This window comes from Notolabrus celidotus, chromosome 9, assembly GCF_009762535.1.
Source record: "Notolabrus celidotus isolate fNotCel1 chromosome 9, fNotCel1.pri, whole genome shotgun sequence".
Taxonomy (NCBI): domain Eukaryota; kingdom Metazoa; phylum Chordata; class Actinopteri; order Labriformes; family Labridae; genus Notolabrus; species Notolabrus celidotus.
The window spans coordinates 19,817,542-19,832,791 of record NC_048280.1 but is presented as its reverse complement, the minus strand read 5'-3'; the positions used below and the strand labels follow the sequence as shown (position 1 = coordinate 19,832,791).

The following is a 15,250-nucleotide window of genomic DNA, read 5'->3' as shown; positions in this document are numbered from 1 at the left end:
ACAAACCGAGCACTGTCGCCAGAAGTGTTTCTCCATCATTAAGATATCCTTCAGACCACTTCCTTAAAACCAGAGAAGAGGTTTATGTCCATTCACAGATCTCAATGGAAGATTCAGATGAGGGTGGGCTGTCACCCTCTGCACCTCCACAATGCCCCACCTCTCTGGGTGACTTCGAAGCCTGGAGGGCTCAGATAGATGGACAGGGCACATCTCAAACCACATCTGAACCAACATCTCCTGCATTTAGCAACAGCTCAATCTCCCACACTAGCTCTTTTGTTGGTACCCCATTAAGTGAATCAGGTTATTCAGCTGACAGAGGACTCGGTTTACCATTTTCTGGAGATCTGATGGAAGATGAGAATGATGAGGAAGAGCAGGAAGAGGAAGTTGGTACAGAGCAGATTTCTCTGCCACCTTGGAACTCAGAAGTAGAGCGTACAACAGAAGATAGACAACAGTTAGGATCCTCTGATCTGCTAAGTTTCACAGAGGAGCTGATTGGAGGATCTTCATTTCAAATACAGATTTACAAACAAAGGAACCAAAGAGGAAAGCTCTACAGAACACAGTGGATTACCATGACGGACAACCAGTAAGAACTGTTGATGGACAACAGATTAGAGGCCTTGATGCTTCACAAGATAGCTATTCATCTGTTTCAAGGTAAGCATCATACTTCAGATCATGTGAGTATGTCTTAAGTTTTGTGGTTTTCTATTTATGTCACATTTATTGGGCTGTGGATGAGAATGGGCAGAATGGGTCAACACACTGTTTATAGAGTTGGTGGTACATTTCCCACTTCCTCTTGTCCACATATTTGGGCAAAACATTGAACCCCAAATCACTGCTACCATGCATCCTATAGTTAAGATGCATGGTAGCTCACTGCAAATGAGCTCCATGCTTCTGTAAATGAGTTGTTCAGTGAGTGGAAAGATCATGTAGAGTAATATATTGATTTGTCAATTCCCTGGAACCTTTATTGAGCCAGCTTAATCACATTGAGATCAGGGATCTTTTTTCCAGGGGACATCTGGTCAAGAATTGTAATAACACAAAGTTTCAACAAAAATAAGCCAGATTCATACAGATTAAAACAAAATTTAAAATCATTTTTAAAAAGAAAGCCTGGGTTCAGGAGAATTCATCAAGGATTAGAGTAAAGAACATTCTGGCGAACTAAGTTTTGCTCTTTAAAATGTATTAAAAATATCAAAAATCAGTACAAAACATAGACTGTATAAAATATGGACGTAGGATTCGTGACTTCACCCATCTGTTGTACTTGGACTTGTAATCTCATTACCTTTGAAAGTGCCACGTTGGAAAAAAATTCACCCCCCGTACAGTGTGTGCCGATCGAGAAATGAGCTATCTAGATTACACTCGTCTTTTGTACCAGTTTGTAAACATGTTTATGTCGGCTGAAAAGAGCATCTTTTTCCCATTTATGTGTATGTGACTTCTGGTTCTTCCGGAGCCAGCCTCAAGATCCTCGTTGGACTGAAGTTTTTAGCACTTCTGAACTTCTGAGATCTTCGTCTCCATTCACAAACAGTGAAAGTAAAAGCATTTTCATTTGTGCTGGTGTTGCTACCAGTGAAAGAAATAGAAGTAGCTCTTTAGCAGTCTTGCTTTTGTTCATGAAAAACCTAGAACTACCTTTCAGACTACCAAAAGCCAGTGAAGTCAGTGAATAAAACATGTATGTGCATGTGTTTCTGTCAGTACTCACACACACCAACCCATAAAAACACATGCCAACCTCACTTCAGCTCAACCCGAGGTTCCCTGCTGGCTTTTGAGTTTCTGCTTTCTCAATGGATCTGTACACCAGAGAAATATTAGCATCCTCGAACAGACTGTCGAAATACAGCTGGAAGACCCACCTGAGGAATCTAGTCTGATGAGATATTTGTGTGTGTGTGTTTGTGTCTTTATATGGGTGTTTATGTGGATGTGGTATGAGTGATTTAGGGACTGGGGCTGACAGAGAGGATATATATATATAGTGTGGATGTTAGTAGTGTGACAGAACCATGTCCATATTTATTTGCATGTGTGTGTGTGCATGTGTGTATTTCATGTGTTTGGCAGTTAGCTTTGATCTGCATCTCTGTGTGTGTTTGTGTGTTTATAAATCTGTTTACGCCTCATTAAATATGCATTACCTGCCTCATTACAGCTGGAGCCTCTCCACAGTTAATGGAAACAGCTCCCCTAGCGCTCTTACAAGGTGTGGGTGTCAGTGTATTTGCAGGCCTGTGTGTGTGTGTGTGTGTGTGTGTGTGTGTGTGTTGTGTGTGTGTGGTGTGTGTGTGTGTGTGTGTGTTGTGTGTGTGTGTGTGTGTGAGTGTGTGTGTGTGGTCTTCACTCTTTATTGTTACAGACTAGTATTAAAAAGTAGGTTTAATATGACTGAATGCCAATTGATGTCTTGTAAAGCAGAATCTTCCTTCTTGTGGAGGAACAGTCAGTTTTACTCACTTACACACATCTGTAGCTATTTGTCCTGAGGCCTTAGAAATGAGTTTGATGCATTCATCCTTTCGAAAATATTTCAAACATTTTCAGGCTGATGAACATTCATAGATATTCAACAAAAAACAAATGGAAATTGACCGATGCCTAAAAAACGTTGGGCCTTATTCACCAACCGTACTTAAGGGAAATTCGTCTAACAATTTACAAAGATTTCTAAAAGGTTGGCTTTCACCAAAGTTTTCTTATTTTGGATTAGTTCTTAGCTATGAGGAAATTTTAAGACAGTTTGAAGCCTAAGAGCTACCTAAGAGCTGATATGCAGGTGCATCATGATTGGATGTTGTGTGTTCCTTAAATTAGCACTTTGTATTATTAAAAGTTTACCTTAATCCTGATGCAATTAAGGTAAAAAATGAACAAGTTTTCTTTTTTGATAGCATACTATTTTGTCCCTTCAGCACACTGTAGTTAAGCTGCTGCATCTTCATGCTTCCTGCTGCCGCCATGATGGAAAAATATTGACATCTTTTGAATGGCACATTTCATTTTGAAAACTCCCCGACAACTCAGTTGACAAGTTAAAAGTAATATGCAGTTTGTGTCAAATGAAATTGAAATATCACCAAAATGGTTGGAGTTTGAGCTACCACCTTTGAGTTAAGCGTACAGATGCAGCTGATCAGGCTGATGGCAGCAGGCAACCACATTACAAAAGCCGGCTGAGCAGTAGTTGGGAGTGTGTGAATCACCGCAGACCCATGGATGAACCTAAATCATTGTACATACACTCTTGTAAATATGTTAATGTGTAGAAGTGTTCAGAAAATATTCACACTGTATTTTAAAGAACAAGCTCATTGAAGCTGTCTGCTACCTCTTAGTCATGGTTTCAGTACAACACTGGTACAGCAGTGCAGCATTTATTTGAATAATACATCCAAAAGTCAAGCTCATAAAGGACATTTCATTGCATTCATTTCCATTTCTAAATCAAGACACTGGCTGAATTGCTTTACATTGTTAATATAGACTTAAATGGTTTTGAAATTCAAAATGATGGAACTTTAAACATGTAATTAAAATGTGATTAATCAAGATAACTTTTGGAATACACTGATTAATCCAATATAAATGGCCATTTGACAGCCCTAATCAAAAGTAATTTATTAATACACTATTAAGATGTAGTCAACTTTTAATTCCATCAAGCAATGTTTTGTTTTAAACTGCAAAATGTTGAACTATGAATAAAAACTGTGCACTTGTTAGAATTTCTAAAAGTTTCAGAATCAGTTTGACAAGTTCAAGACAAATCTGTCTCATTGCTCCATGGTCTTCTAGTGGAAAAGCCTTCTTTTGAGTGCACTTCAAATTTGAAGGCTCTTAAATAAGAGTAATTCTGTTAAATGTGTGTTTGATTTATTGATGTCAGTATAACCCTTTAATGTTGAGCCCTTCTTTCTTAAAATGAATGAGGTTCATTAAATCATTTTTCTGTCTTTGAAATTCTCTGTTAACGTTTCCTTCTCTCTAAACTGATCTCCATCCAATTTTTTCCAAAAGAGGACACCAAGATGTGACATCACAACTTTCCTGCGAGCCAACCAATGAGAATGCTGCATACCAGTGGACAGAAGGTCAGAGTGCCACACAGGGTCAAACCCAGCATGGCTACAACTACCACCACATTGACCAAAGAACTGAAAACCAGAGTGCCCACTCCTCTTGCGTAGGTGCCAAATCCAGCAGCCAGCTGCACTCCACGGATGTCTATGCTGAGTTTACAACTGATGCAACAGTTGAGCACTACGAACCTGAGCAGGCCGAGGGTTTATTATGAACCAGGAGCGAATGCAGAGTGCAGATATGATGAACCAGGAAACCAGTTCAAATACATATCTGAGAGCCAGTTTGGGGATTGTGCCAGCTCCATGTGCACCTCTGAACTCCAGTGCTCCCAATATCAAGCTGGTGCCGGGGGTCATTACGAGACAGACCACACTCATTACCAACTTGATGGGACAGCCACTGGACCAATCAGATATCCAATCAAAGAGGGAAGATCATGCTCGTTATATGCCGGAGGGATATGTTCACTTTCTACTCTCAAGGTGAGCTTTCACTTGTACAGCTTCATTATCACACTGCCAGAGGTACTACAGGTTCAGCTCTCTGTAAAATGTTATATTGAGGGGACTTTGGAAAATAATGAAATCCTCCATCATTATTAACTTTTTCTTCTCAGACTTTCACTTTTTTTAGGCTAGCTCAAGCAAGACAATGCTATTCTGGAAAGTGATTTACACCCACTTGTCTTTCTAATATATTGTTTTAGGGGTGTCCACATCAGTTTTGTGTGTGAATGAGTGAGAAGACATGCACTGTTGTTCTTTCACCACAGAGTGGCAGCAAGGAGCTATTAATACTGTGTTACTTCCTTTCAATTTCCTACAAAAAGTACTTTGCACCCAAATCAATCAAAAATATCACTGCTCCCTGCACGTTGTGCATGTTAGTTCAAATAAGCTTTAAAAAAGGAGAACTGCTCTGTTTTTAATGAATGTATTTAGAATTAATTATAGTCCCTTCTCATTTAGACAATTTTTTTAGGATTTGTTAACATGTTTACAAGTCTGTCCTCTATTAATCTTTGCAAAATGCAACTTGCTTTCTTGCTGTAAATAATTTGATCATAGAGATTGGGACAACACCATATTTCCCTTTAACTTGAATCTGTAGGTGTATAGTAGGAAGAGAAATACACTGATATTTGTCAGGGAAGGTCTAACAAAAAACAGAAATTAGTAGCATTATTGGAATTGCGTGACTTTGAACCAAAAAATGTATGCAGGCTTCTTCAAAATGCTTTTATTTTCATCATTTAGTCCATCCCATCTTTTATGTTAGATCAAAATCCAAATAAAAAACAACGCTCTTTAAATATTATTTGATGTATGTACAAGATTTCAAGTACGCTGTGCATATATGTGTGGGTGTGTGTTCACTGAAGTGTAATTGTTCCTTGTTAGCAGTTGCATCATGGTATTTGTTTTTGCCCCACTTTGTAATTCTGATGACCTCCCACCCCCCCCACCCCCCACCCCCCCCCCCCTTTGGGACAAATTGGCCCTCCCCTTTGTGTGCGTGTGTGTCTCTGTGTATGAGTGAGTGTTGGCGTACATTCACACTGGACCTTTTCACAATCAAGTGGTCACATGACTTGATTGTGGAAAGAGTGTTTCCGTCACTCTCACTGGAGAAGACGGAGGCAAAGGTTGGTGTCATAACACAGAAAATGTGTCCGGTGTGTCTGGTGTCTATAATTGTAGTTCTGCTTTCTGTGCACTGCCTCTCTCTATTGTTAGCTGGCCTCATGGTAATCAGAATCAGTTTGAGGGGCTTTGGTTGGGGGGAGGTAGCAACACTGCTCTGTATTGTTTCCTCAGCCCACACGTGCAGGCTGGGAATGAAGCAGTGAGTTGCTTTCTCTCGTCCGCTTTGTCACTTCTCTGATCTTGTATGTCTGGAGTCTCATGAGCAGATTTTGGACTGATCCAGTGTCATGGGAAAAGTTAGATTCTTTTACTTGGTAGATGATTATCTTTGGCTTGTTTGGCCCAGTACTCTGTGTAGTTGTGCCTATGGTGGTAGTGGCGATAGCAATAATATTTTATATTGTGGCTCATTATTGTGTTTCTGTGCCTCTGAGCAGACAGTCCCAACAGGGAGACGATGCAGCAGTGGTGATGATGAAGACGGCCTCCAGTGAGGAAGCTGCAGAGGAGATGGATAACAGAGAAGGTAAAAAATTCTGCTCTTGCTGTGTAAAATCTTTGTTTCTTTCAGTGCTGGGATCTCTGTTGCCCCCTTTGACGAAAAAGGGATGAGGATCAGGTCTGATTTTAGATGCATATAAACATTCAATGTTTTTATAAGGTTTGAAGAGGCTGTATTAAGCGTGACAAAGACTCAAGATGCTTACCAGTATGCTAACCATATGGTTAAATTGTAATCTACTAAAAAGTCAAGAGTTGAATGACAAAATGTGAAAAAAGACTTTAATATATAGCCAATACAATTATGACAGTGGATCTAAAAACTCTTCTTCTTAAAACAAACAAAAAAAAGTAACTAAGTAATCAAATGAAAACTTCTCCTCTGGATAGATCCATCTTCGTCTGCAGATCTCTCAGGCGGGTCCAATCAGAGAAGAAAATTAGCAGCTCCACCTATGGATGTATCCTTGGACCGCAGTGAGGGGTCTATTCTCTCGAAGATGCTCTGGACACAGAGGATGAGGCTTTGGATACTGGTGACGACCTGGATGTCAACATAGACGAGCTGGACACACCCGATGAGGCCGAGGAGTTCGACCAACATGGTCTGACACTCAGCAGAGTCTAATCTGTCACCTTGTGTCAGTATATTGCCTGAAAAAGTAGAGTAGAGAACACACTTTTGATGGCATGCCTTTTGCTCAAACAGGGGTCTCAGAAGAGTCTAACCAGGCTGCAGGAGCAGCATCAAGTGAAGCGATCGCAGGACACAGAATAGTTGAGGAGAGCAGGGAGAGCAGGCTGTGGAGAGCGTGGTGATTGGAGAGCAGGAGCATCGCATCGATATGAAGTGCATTGAGCCGTACAAAAGAGTCATTTCTCATGGAGGTATGCAAAATAACAAATTTCTCATGTTCCGTAAGGTCAAGTAAATCAACCCACTGAACCTACTGCAGTGTGACGGTCAGTTTGAAAAGACAAGATTCAAGATTCAAAGTTTTATTGTCAATTTTCACTGTATATACAAGACATACAGGAAAAACGAGATGCTGTTTCTCTCTTCCAGCTTTTAAATATCTTAATTTTAAATATAAAATATAATAAAATACAGTTTTATAAAAACAGCCTATGTACACAGTGCAGGTAGTGCAGTAACAGTTTAAAAATGGACAATGAAAATGAAAATAGGTAACAGTGCAAATGATATTAAGGTGCAGACAGACACAACTCTAACCAACACTTCCCCAAAACTTTATGGAGTGAATGTGAAGAGGAAGAGGACTGAACACTCCCACTCAGTCACCTGACTATATCATCTACATGATAGCTCCTGCAATGTTTACAAAAATGCAAACTGATACATATTGAATCAGAAAGTCACAGCTGTTAACTGAATGTGACTTAAAATAACAATTGTAGTATCAAATGCCAGATCAGTTTTATGTAGGTGGTTTATTATGTTCTCACTGTGATTGTCTTTTCTTATGTTTATGTTTTCAGGTTATTACGCCCAACAGAACGCCATCATCGTGTTTGCAGCATGCTTCTTACCGGACAGCAACTGTGCCAATTACAACTATGTCATGGAAAACCTTTTCCTGTAAGTGACGCTGTTCTTCATGATCAAATATCCAAATCTATGAGCAGTAATATGCTGCTCTAGACTTTTGGAAACTGATCCTGTTGCCTTTTAGGAAAAGTCAGCCGCTGCTTGTTAAACATGTCTCACCTACGATCTATTTCCTCCTCACCAAACCATGAAACACATTTATGTAGGGACCTTGTTTTCTCCCCAAACTCGTGTTTGAATAGATGGAAGTCAAAGTCTAAAACATTGTGGCCTATCAATTTTATTTTTTTACTTGACTTTATTTATCTGAGCTGACCATAAAAAACAACCTCAGGCCAAAATAATTACAATCAAATGTGTTCTGGATTTAGTTATGCATAATATCCTTTATTCAATTATCATGGTGTGTTCCTTTGGTTCCGAGCTGTTTTCAGGCCGTGTGTTTACATATATGTCAATCAATCAATCAATTAAATTCAGTGTTTTCTGTTGTACCTGTCTGTGTGCATAGGTATGTAATAAGTACCTTGGAGCTAATGGTGGCAGAAGATTACATGATTGTTTACCTGAATGGTGCCACACCTCGCAGGAGAATGCCTGGCTTTACCTGGATGAAGAGGTGCTACCAAATGATAGACAGAAGGTAACTTTCACACTCACAAAATGAGTATAGCATGTGTCATGTCCCATGTTTCATAAATGTAAAATCTAAAACTCATAAACATTAATGTTTGCCCACTAGATAGGTTCCCCCAACTTGCAAAGAATATTACAATTTTTATACACAAATTTTATTTTATTTTATTTTACCTTTATTTTCCCAGGTAAGAAATGTTTAAGAACCAGTTCTCATTTACAAACATGACCTGTAAAACTGCTGTTACAAAACAACTGTAACACTTCAAAAAGACAAGAAAGGGTTAATCTCTAACCATATATGTTTTCTTTTAATATTTTTGGTTGTTTTACTTATAGTTTTCTGGGGTTTTGGTTAATTTAATTAGTGCAGGGGTATTTCGTTTAATGACGTTACACAGCTGATTTATTTTGCAGGGTCAGGCTTCAAAGGACGGTTGTACAAAGAATAGATTGAAAAGCACTTTATTTTGGAGGTCATCTTAGTGAACTGTTGGAGCGTGGCAGACAAGGAAACCAGGGACAGAATTCAGCATGTAGTTTATATTAGGTTTTCTGATTTGACACAAGTTTCATCACTTGATACAGAGTTTCATGGGAAGGCCAGTAGAGGGCTTATCTATCCAATGTTCTCATGCCCAACAGACGCATTTAATTTGCTCACCTTTTCATCATTCATACAATACAGTGCATAGCTGACTTTATAGGGATATACTGTTTATATTTTTTGACTTTATTGAGATTTCTGACACTGAATCATCACCAATTTGAGTAATCACTTTGTCGCATGGCTTCTATATAATGCAATGCAAGAGGTAAAAGAAGAGCAAATACCAACTCAAAAAAAGGACACTGTAAAAAACATCACGTATTCAATAGAATCATTGGTGAGCAGTCATGCTTTGTTTTGATATTTTCCCCGGACTACTAATGTTCTGCTAAAGTTGAACAAAAACACTGTAAAAACATGGTCTCTGCCTATCAGTGTGGTTTTTGGTCTATTCTAGTAAAGTGTTTGTTACAGCTGCTAGCAGCAGCAGCAGTGATTAATAAACATGACTGTCTTCATATCTCTTGTCCCACAGACTGAAGAAAAACCTTAAAATGTTCATCATCGTCCATCCTTCCTGGTTTATACGGACTTTGCTGGGAATCACCAGACCCTTCATAAGGTCTCACACACATACTTGACATTTAGATGACAGACAACATACAGCAAAGCTCTTATTATTAATGTTTGAAAACTTAAACATTGAACAACTCTTTACACCATCAAAAGTTTTATCAATGCATCCAGTACACACTGGAGAGAAATTCTCAACACAACCAGAGTTCACTAGATACTCTGTCTCAATATCTTGAACTTTTTTGGATAGTTAGAAATTTTGATCTTTTAGTTCAATTTAATGTAATTTGTATAGCACATCTCAGAGTCCTGAGAGCACTCAACACTACTACAAATCTAACAAAACACCCTTTACTGCTCTTCCTACTCACAAAAGAAGATTTGATGACACTAAAAACCAAGGAGCTAACCAACTGTATAAAAATACCTGAATGATCACACAGGAGTGCACATTACTGACACCAACTATTATGACTTCTGATTTGTGCAGCTCCAAGTTCAGCAGCAAAATCAAGTATGTGAACAGTCTGAAGGAGCTTGGAGAAATCATCCCAATGGAGTATGTCCACATTCCACCTAGCATCATCAAGTGAGTCAATGAGAGAGTCATTTTTTAATGTCTGCATTACATTTGTGTTTGCAAACATATTTACTGTTAAGGAGTATTTGACCTCCATGTGAAAACACTTATTTGTATTTATTTGATTATTTTAAATGTTTGCAACATCAGGAACAGGCAGTTTTTTCAGGAAACCTTGCCTTATGCAGTGGCGGTTCTAGACCAATTTTACTGGGGGGGCAGGCTGGGGCCAAGGGTGTTGTCAGAGGGACACATTCAACCCTGACAAAAGAGACTGAGAAGGGCGAGGACCAGCTGAGAACCAACTGGCAAAACATCAGTGCATCCCTATATACTTGACATATATACTACTGTGTACTACATCAAAATGCAGACTGACAGCAGCTGTTTGGCTGTTTACACTCAACATGAGTCCCTTAGCATTCTAAGGGACTGGAACCAAGTGCCACACGCATGTGTTCCGCCTGTAACATTGGCGCGATACTGAAGCTTTTTTTATTTTATAATATTATTTTGGAGGGGGGCCACAGGGGGGTCCAGGTTCAGTTTTACAGGGGCACCGGCCCCTGTTGGCCCCTCCCCAGAACCGCCACTGGCCTTATGTGTTTTCCTGAGAATGACATAACATGTTGCGAAATGAACTACATGCATCTTCCTCCTCCAGTGCAATGTTCTTTGAATTCTGATCCATTTCTTCCTGGGGCTGTAAAAACCTGATGGCCAGGTCTTTAAAGATGAGACAAATAGTGGAATCCTTTTGTCTTCAGCAGCTGCTTGGGAACTTTAAATTGTTGTTTTGAAAAAAAAGAAGTAATACATGCTGAATTCTCCATAGGTCCTGAAAAAACGTATTGCAAACTTTTATTTAAACTGCCTTCTTCAGGCATGCTCTTACAAGTCTCACTCTGTCCCAAGGTATGACGAGGAGAGGGGTATACACAAATTTGCATGCATGAGGTAACTCACCTAACCTGCCTGTAATGACCAGTTTGTTGCATAGAAGAATTTCCCCCTGAACAAAACCTTTAATGCTACTCTGAATTTCCTCATGCTGGGACTAACCTTTGTCTGATCTTTGGCTGTCTCCCTGTTCAACTAAAAAGAAGTCAGATAATGATTTTCTTCCTTCTGTCAGTCTCTTGTGTGGCTTTTCTCTTTCACCTCTCATCTGTGACATTTTAGAGGAACTCTTATGATCAAATACAGAGGAATGAGGAGTAGCTTGCACTAACAACAAAATTAAAAAGTAACTCCTAAAGTACAAAACAAAATGATTTGAGTGTGAAGGGATTTTCAGTCAAGTCCTAAGCAAAATTGCATCCATTCATTTTATTTACTCTATTTACCCATGATTGTGAGTTCATTTCACTTGTTTACTAAAGCTCTAAACCTCATGTCAGATAATCATAACTCCTATCCTCAAAGTTACAAAAGCACAAAACAGACAGATATAAACTTAACTTACTTTGTTAGAGTGGGTAGTGCCAGCAAGGCTCATTCCGGACAACTCTTTTCAAGTCGCATCTCATGCATTTTGCAGTATTTACAGTACATCACAGTTACTAACAAAAAGAATGAAATGGCTGGAGCTGAATTAAATTCAGCAACCGTTAACATACAAGCCCACTGCTCCCAAAACCAAGCTCATCATTTGCCACTGAGTTCTTCTCAAATGGGAATTTGTCAGGTATTGTTGCAAGTTTGTTGCTAAATTAATCAGGATTTAGTAGACTTGGACGACCTTATTGTCACATGTTGAAATCCAGGTTTGTGCTCACTGGGTCGTTTTGTTGTCTAGATTGCAAAAGACTTATCTTATCATCACAAGAAACCAAGATTTGTTATCTCAAGATAATGATATATATAAGTCAAGATCTCAAGAAAACAACCAAACATTACTCATTATCACAGGAAAATGGAGTAAACTTGATATACGGATGCATGTTCACTTAGGGCTTCCATAGTTCATTAAATACATTCTGCAAAGTAATAATTTTCAAACCCTTCACATTGTGCCTTTAAGTGTTTGGTTCTTTTATCTGTGTAGTCAAATTTAGGACAATAACATAAGTTGTTTAAAGGTCAGCAAAATTAGTTTTATGATGAAAACTAAACAACAAACTGAGCTGTCCTTGAGGCTTTATGCAGCCCTATAACAACTTCACACTTTTTGCTTCTGAGACAATAGTCCTGCACACAACTTCCAGTTGCACATCAGGACAATATCAAAGTCACCTGTGTTATTTTTTTGTTAATAAAGACAGTCTTTGTGAAACAGAATGATTTGTGGGATTGTATGGATGATAATTTACTATTGAGGTATTCTTTTGTTTATAAAAATTCAAATGGGTCTTTTTGTAGGTCAAGTTAAACACAAAAACCAACTGGCTGATGCACAGTGGAGAAGAGATAGTGGAACATATCAATTTCCCACTGAAGCCCAATCCATTATTCAAGGGGCCACATTTTGCCTTTGTTTTATCATGTCTTGTGCCACAGAGCATGTTTTGAGTCTGAAAGTGTCCAGCTATTTTAATGTCAAATACTGCAGCTTTTCAGTGGTGTATTGTTGGAAAATGATTTCAGCCTGTGCTTCAAACCTTTGACTTTGACCCCCACTTTACAGCACTGATGCTTGTTTCTGTTCCTTCCATCTACCCTCCTGTTGCAATGTGGATACAGACTACTAATCCCCAGCAACTGCATGTGCACTGATATTATGATCACCCTTGTTCCTTTGTTTCACTAACCTTTGCTATCTGCCCTTCACCTAAATGCTAAACCAGACTGGATACAGAGTTGCAAGACACAGCAGAAAAGTAAGTAGTAGACCGTTTTTCTTCACCAGGGAGTGAATTTAACAAACCAACAATGAATGGATGGAATGCCAAATGTTCCTCCATTAAACAATAAATTGACTCTTTACCTTTAAGAGGTGACATAGCAACCCAACATACTCTGTAAGGTCAAATAAACAACGTGACAACACTGCAGAACAGATCTCAAATTCTGTGTTTAGTCAGACGTTGTGCTATTCATAAGTTTCTGTGACTTTCATCTCTGTTCAGCTCTGAGAATCTTTAACAAAGAATAATGTGGCTAACATACTTTCTGTCAACTAACTTCCTTAAGATATTTGGTCTTAACTCATTAAATTCTAGTTAGTAAAGACACAAAGATGCTCTGGTTTTACAGAAAAGTAAATAATGTAATTGAATCATTCTTGTTTAAGTAGAATAGCGATAGTTTAATAGAGATAATAGCAGTGCCTACCATATCTGATCTGAAGAATGAGCAATGATATTTTAACATGCTTTGGTGAATCCACCGTAAGAATTAAGAGCACCGCCTGTAGCCACAGAAACATCATGTTTTTGCATCTGCAGCCATTCTAGTTGATCTTTTTCAGAGGTACGCATGTTTTGACTCTGTTTGATTGATGATTCCACTACTGGTTATTTCTTACAAAGTTTAAAAACATGCAGAAAATCTCTTCCTTCTCTTCCACTCAGAGCCGACAGGAGGGGACACTCTGCTGTGTGAAAATTGTAAGATACCTTGCTGCTGCCTATCTCCTCCCTGCATTATGCTGCCTGCAGCATGATGTGTGTGGCTCATGGTTGATACTCCCACAACTAGCAACGGGTGAGGAAGTAAGATGCTGTGGTATGAAACCGTTGGAAGTCTTAATGGAGATAAGTGTGGACCTGAGAGAGCTGAACATAACACTGTATCTACAGAGCAGAGACTGTCACTGTGCTGGAGGGGAGTTGCTTTATCCTGTACCTCTGTACCTTATACACAACTTGATTTTGTTCTCAATTGGGAAGCTTTTGTTTTCTTTTTTGGAGGAACTACTAACTGGCTTTGCTGCATTTGTGTATTAATCCAGTGTGTCTGTTGCTCTGTACCCTTTGTAACCATTGTTACAGTAGGTTGGGATTCTCTGAAGCCACAGTTAAGCTAATGACTCTTTAATCTAATAACCAAATTTATGTAAACAGATGTTATGTTACAGCTAACCTGTCTACACATAAACATTTGTATTTGTGTTCCCTTCAGAAAGCACTGTAGCTCTTTCAAAGACTGGGGCATTCTATTAAGGCTGACTTTAGGAAGTCACAAGGTTTACAAAAATGACTGGCTCACAGAAGAAGCAGTACTGTGCAAGCCTGTTCGGTCTGTAATGATGGAAACAGAAAGCCAAGCTTTTCTTTCTGTCTGTCTGTCTGTCTGTCTTTTTTTTTTTGTTTTTTGTTACAGTGTGGATTAACATGCTATACGTTCCTTACTGTCTCACTCACCCATGTCAAACAATCTTAAAGAGGCTGTCAGTCAGCTGTTCTATTAGCATTGTATTTCACTGTGAAAAAAAAAATGCAACGTCAAATCATAAAGGTAGCAAAAAAGCAGTATAGAGTAGCTACAAAATGTGTTGCATGATTTTTGTAGGTACAGTTTGGTATTTTCGCATCAGAGAATTGCAGAATGGTAACATTGTTCACGGTTTACCCAGGTTATGTTTGTGTGCGTAAGAGACACGAAGACAAATTGTAGAGGAGGAATGAAGAAATTCTACTGTATAGTTGACTGAAGGTTGCAGAGATAGAGTATAAACAGTGCCTACTTTGCAGGTTAGGTTGTGTCTACTTTGTTTGTTTTATATATATTTGTATACATTTGTTTGTGGCTTGCAAAGTATTAATTTGATGGAAAATATGTAGAATGTTTAACGTCATTAAAGATTGCTTCCTCCTCGAACGGTCCCTGCAACTTTTCTTTCCCTGGATTTACAAAAAAGAAGCACATTCCTCACATACCTACACAATGCATACAAAATTACACCAAACAAAGCATACTAATTCATTGGAGGAAAAGGCGGTTAATAAATGGTTAATGTTTCATTTATGTAGCAGAAGATCCTCCTCGTTTTATAATACACCAACCCTACATGAAGACTTCACAACTGACATCATGGTATCCCACATTTGTTACATGTTATCTAAATGTTCTGAATCCACTGTCCCTTGTTTTAAATATATCTTTTCTCTGTTATATACATTTTATAT

The 15,250-nt window shown here is 38.7% G+C and overlaps 1 protein-coding gene across 1 annotated transcript; it reads left to right on the top strand.

Annotated features, from left to right (window-relative positions):
• Nucleotides 1-619: 619 nt before the first annotated feature.
• On the top strand, nucleotides 620-14,942 carry LOC117819477 (protein prune homolog 2-like). The gene is given in 13 exon segments (XM_034692870.1): nucleotides 620-669; nucleotides 4,057-4,604; nucleotides 6,206-6,294; nucleotides 6,660-6,784; nucleotides 6,787-6,874; nucleotides 6,979-7,077; nucleotides 7,080-7,157; nucleotides 7,770-7,869; nucleotides 8,351-8,482; nucleotides 9,561-9,647; nucleotides 10,092-10,190; nucleotides 12,968-13,000; nucleotides 13,694-14,942. Coding segments are annotated over 12 exon segments (1,236 nt in total). The 5' UTR covers nucleotides 620-669; nucleotides 4,057-4,329; the 3' UTR covers nucleotides 13,725-14,942.
• Nucleotides 14,943-15,250: the final 308 nt, after the last annotated feature.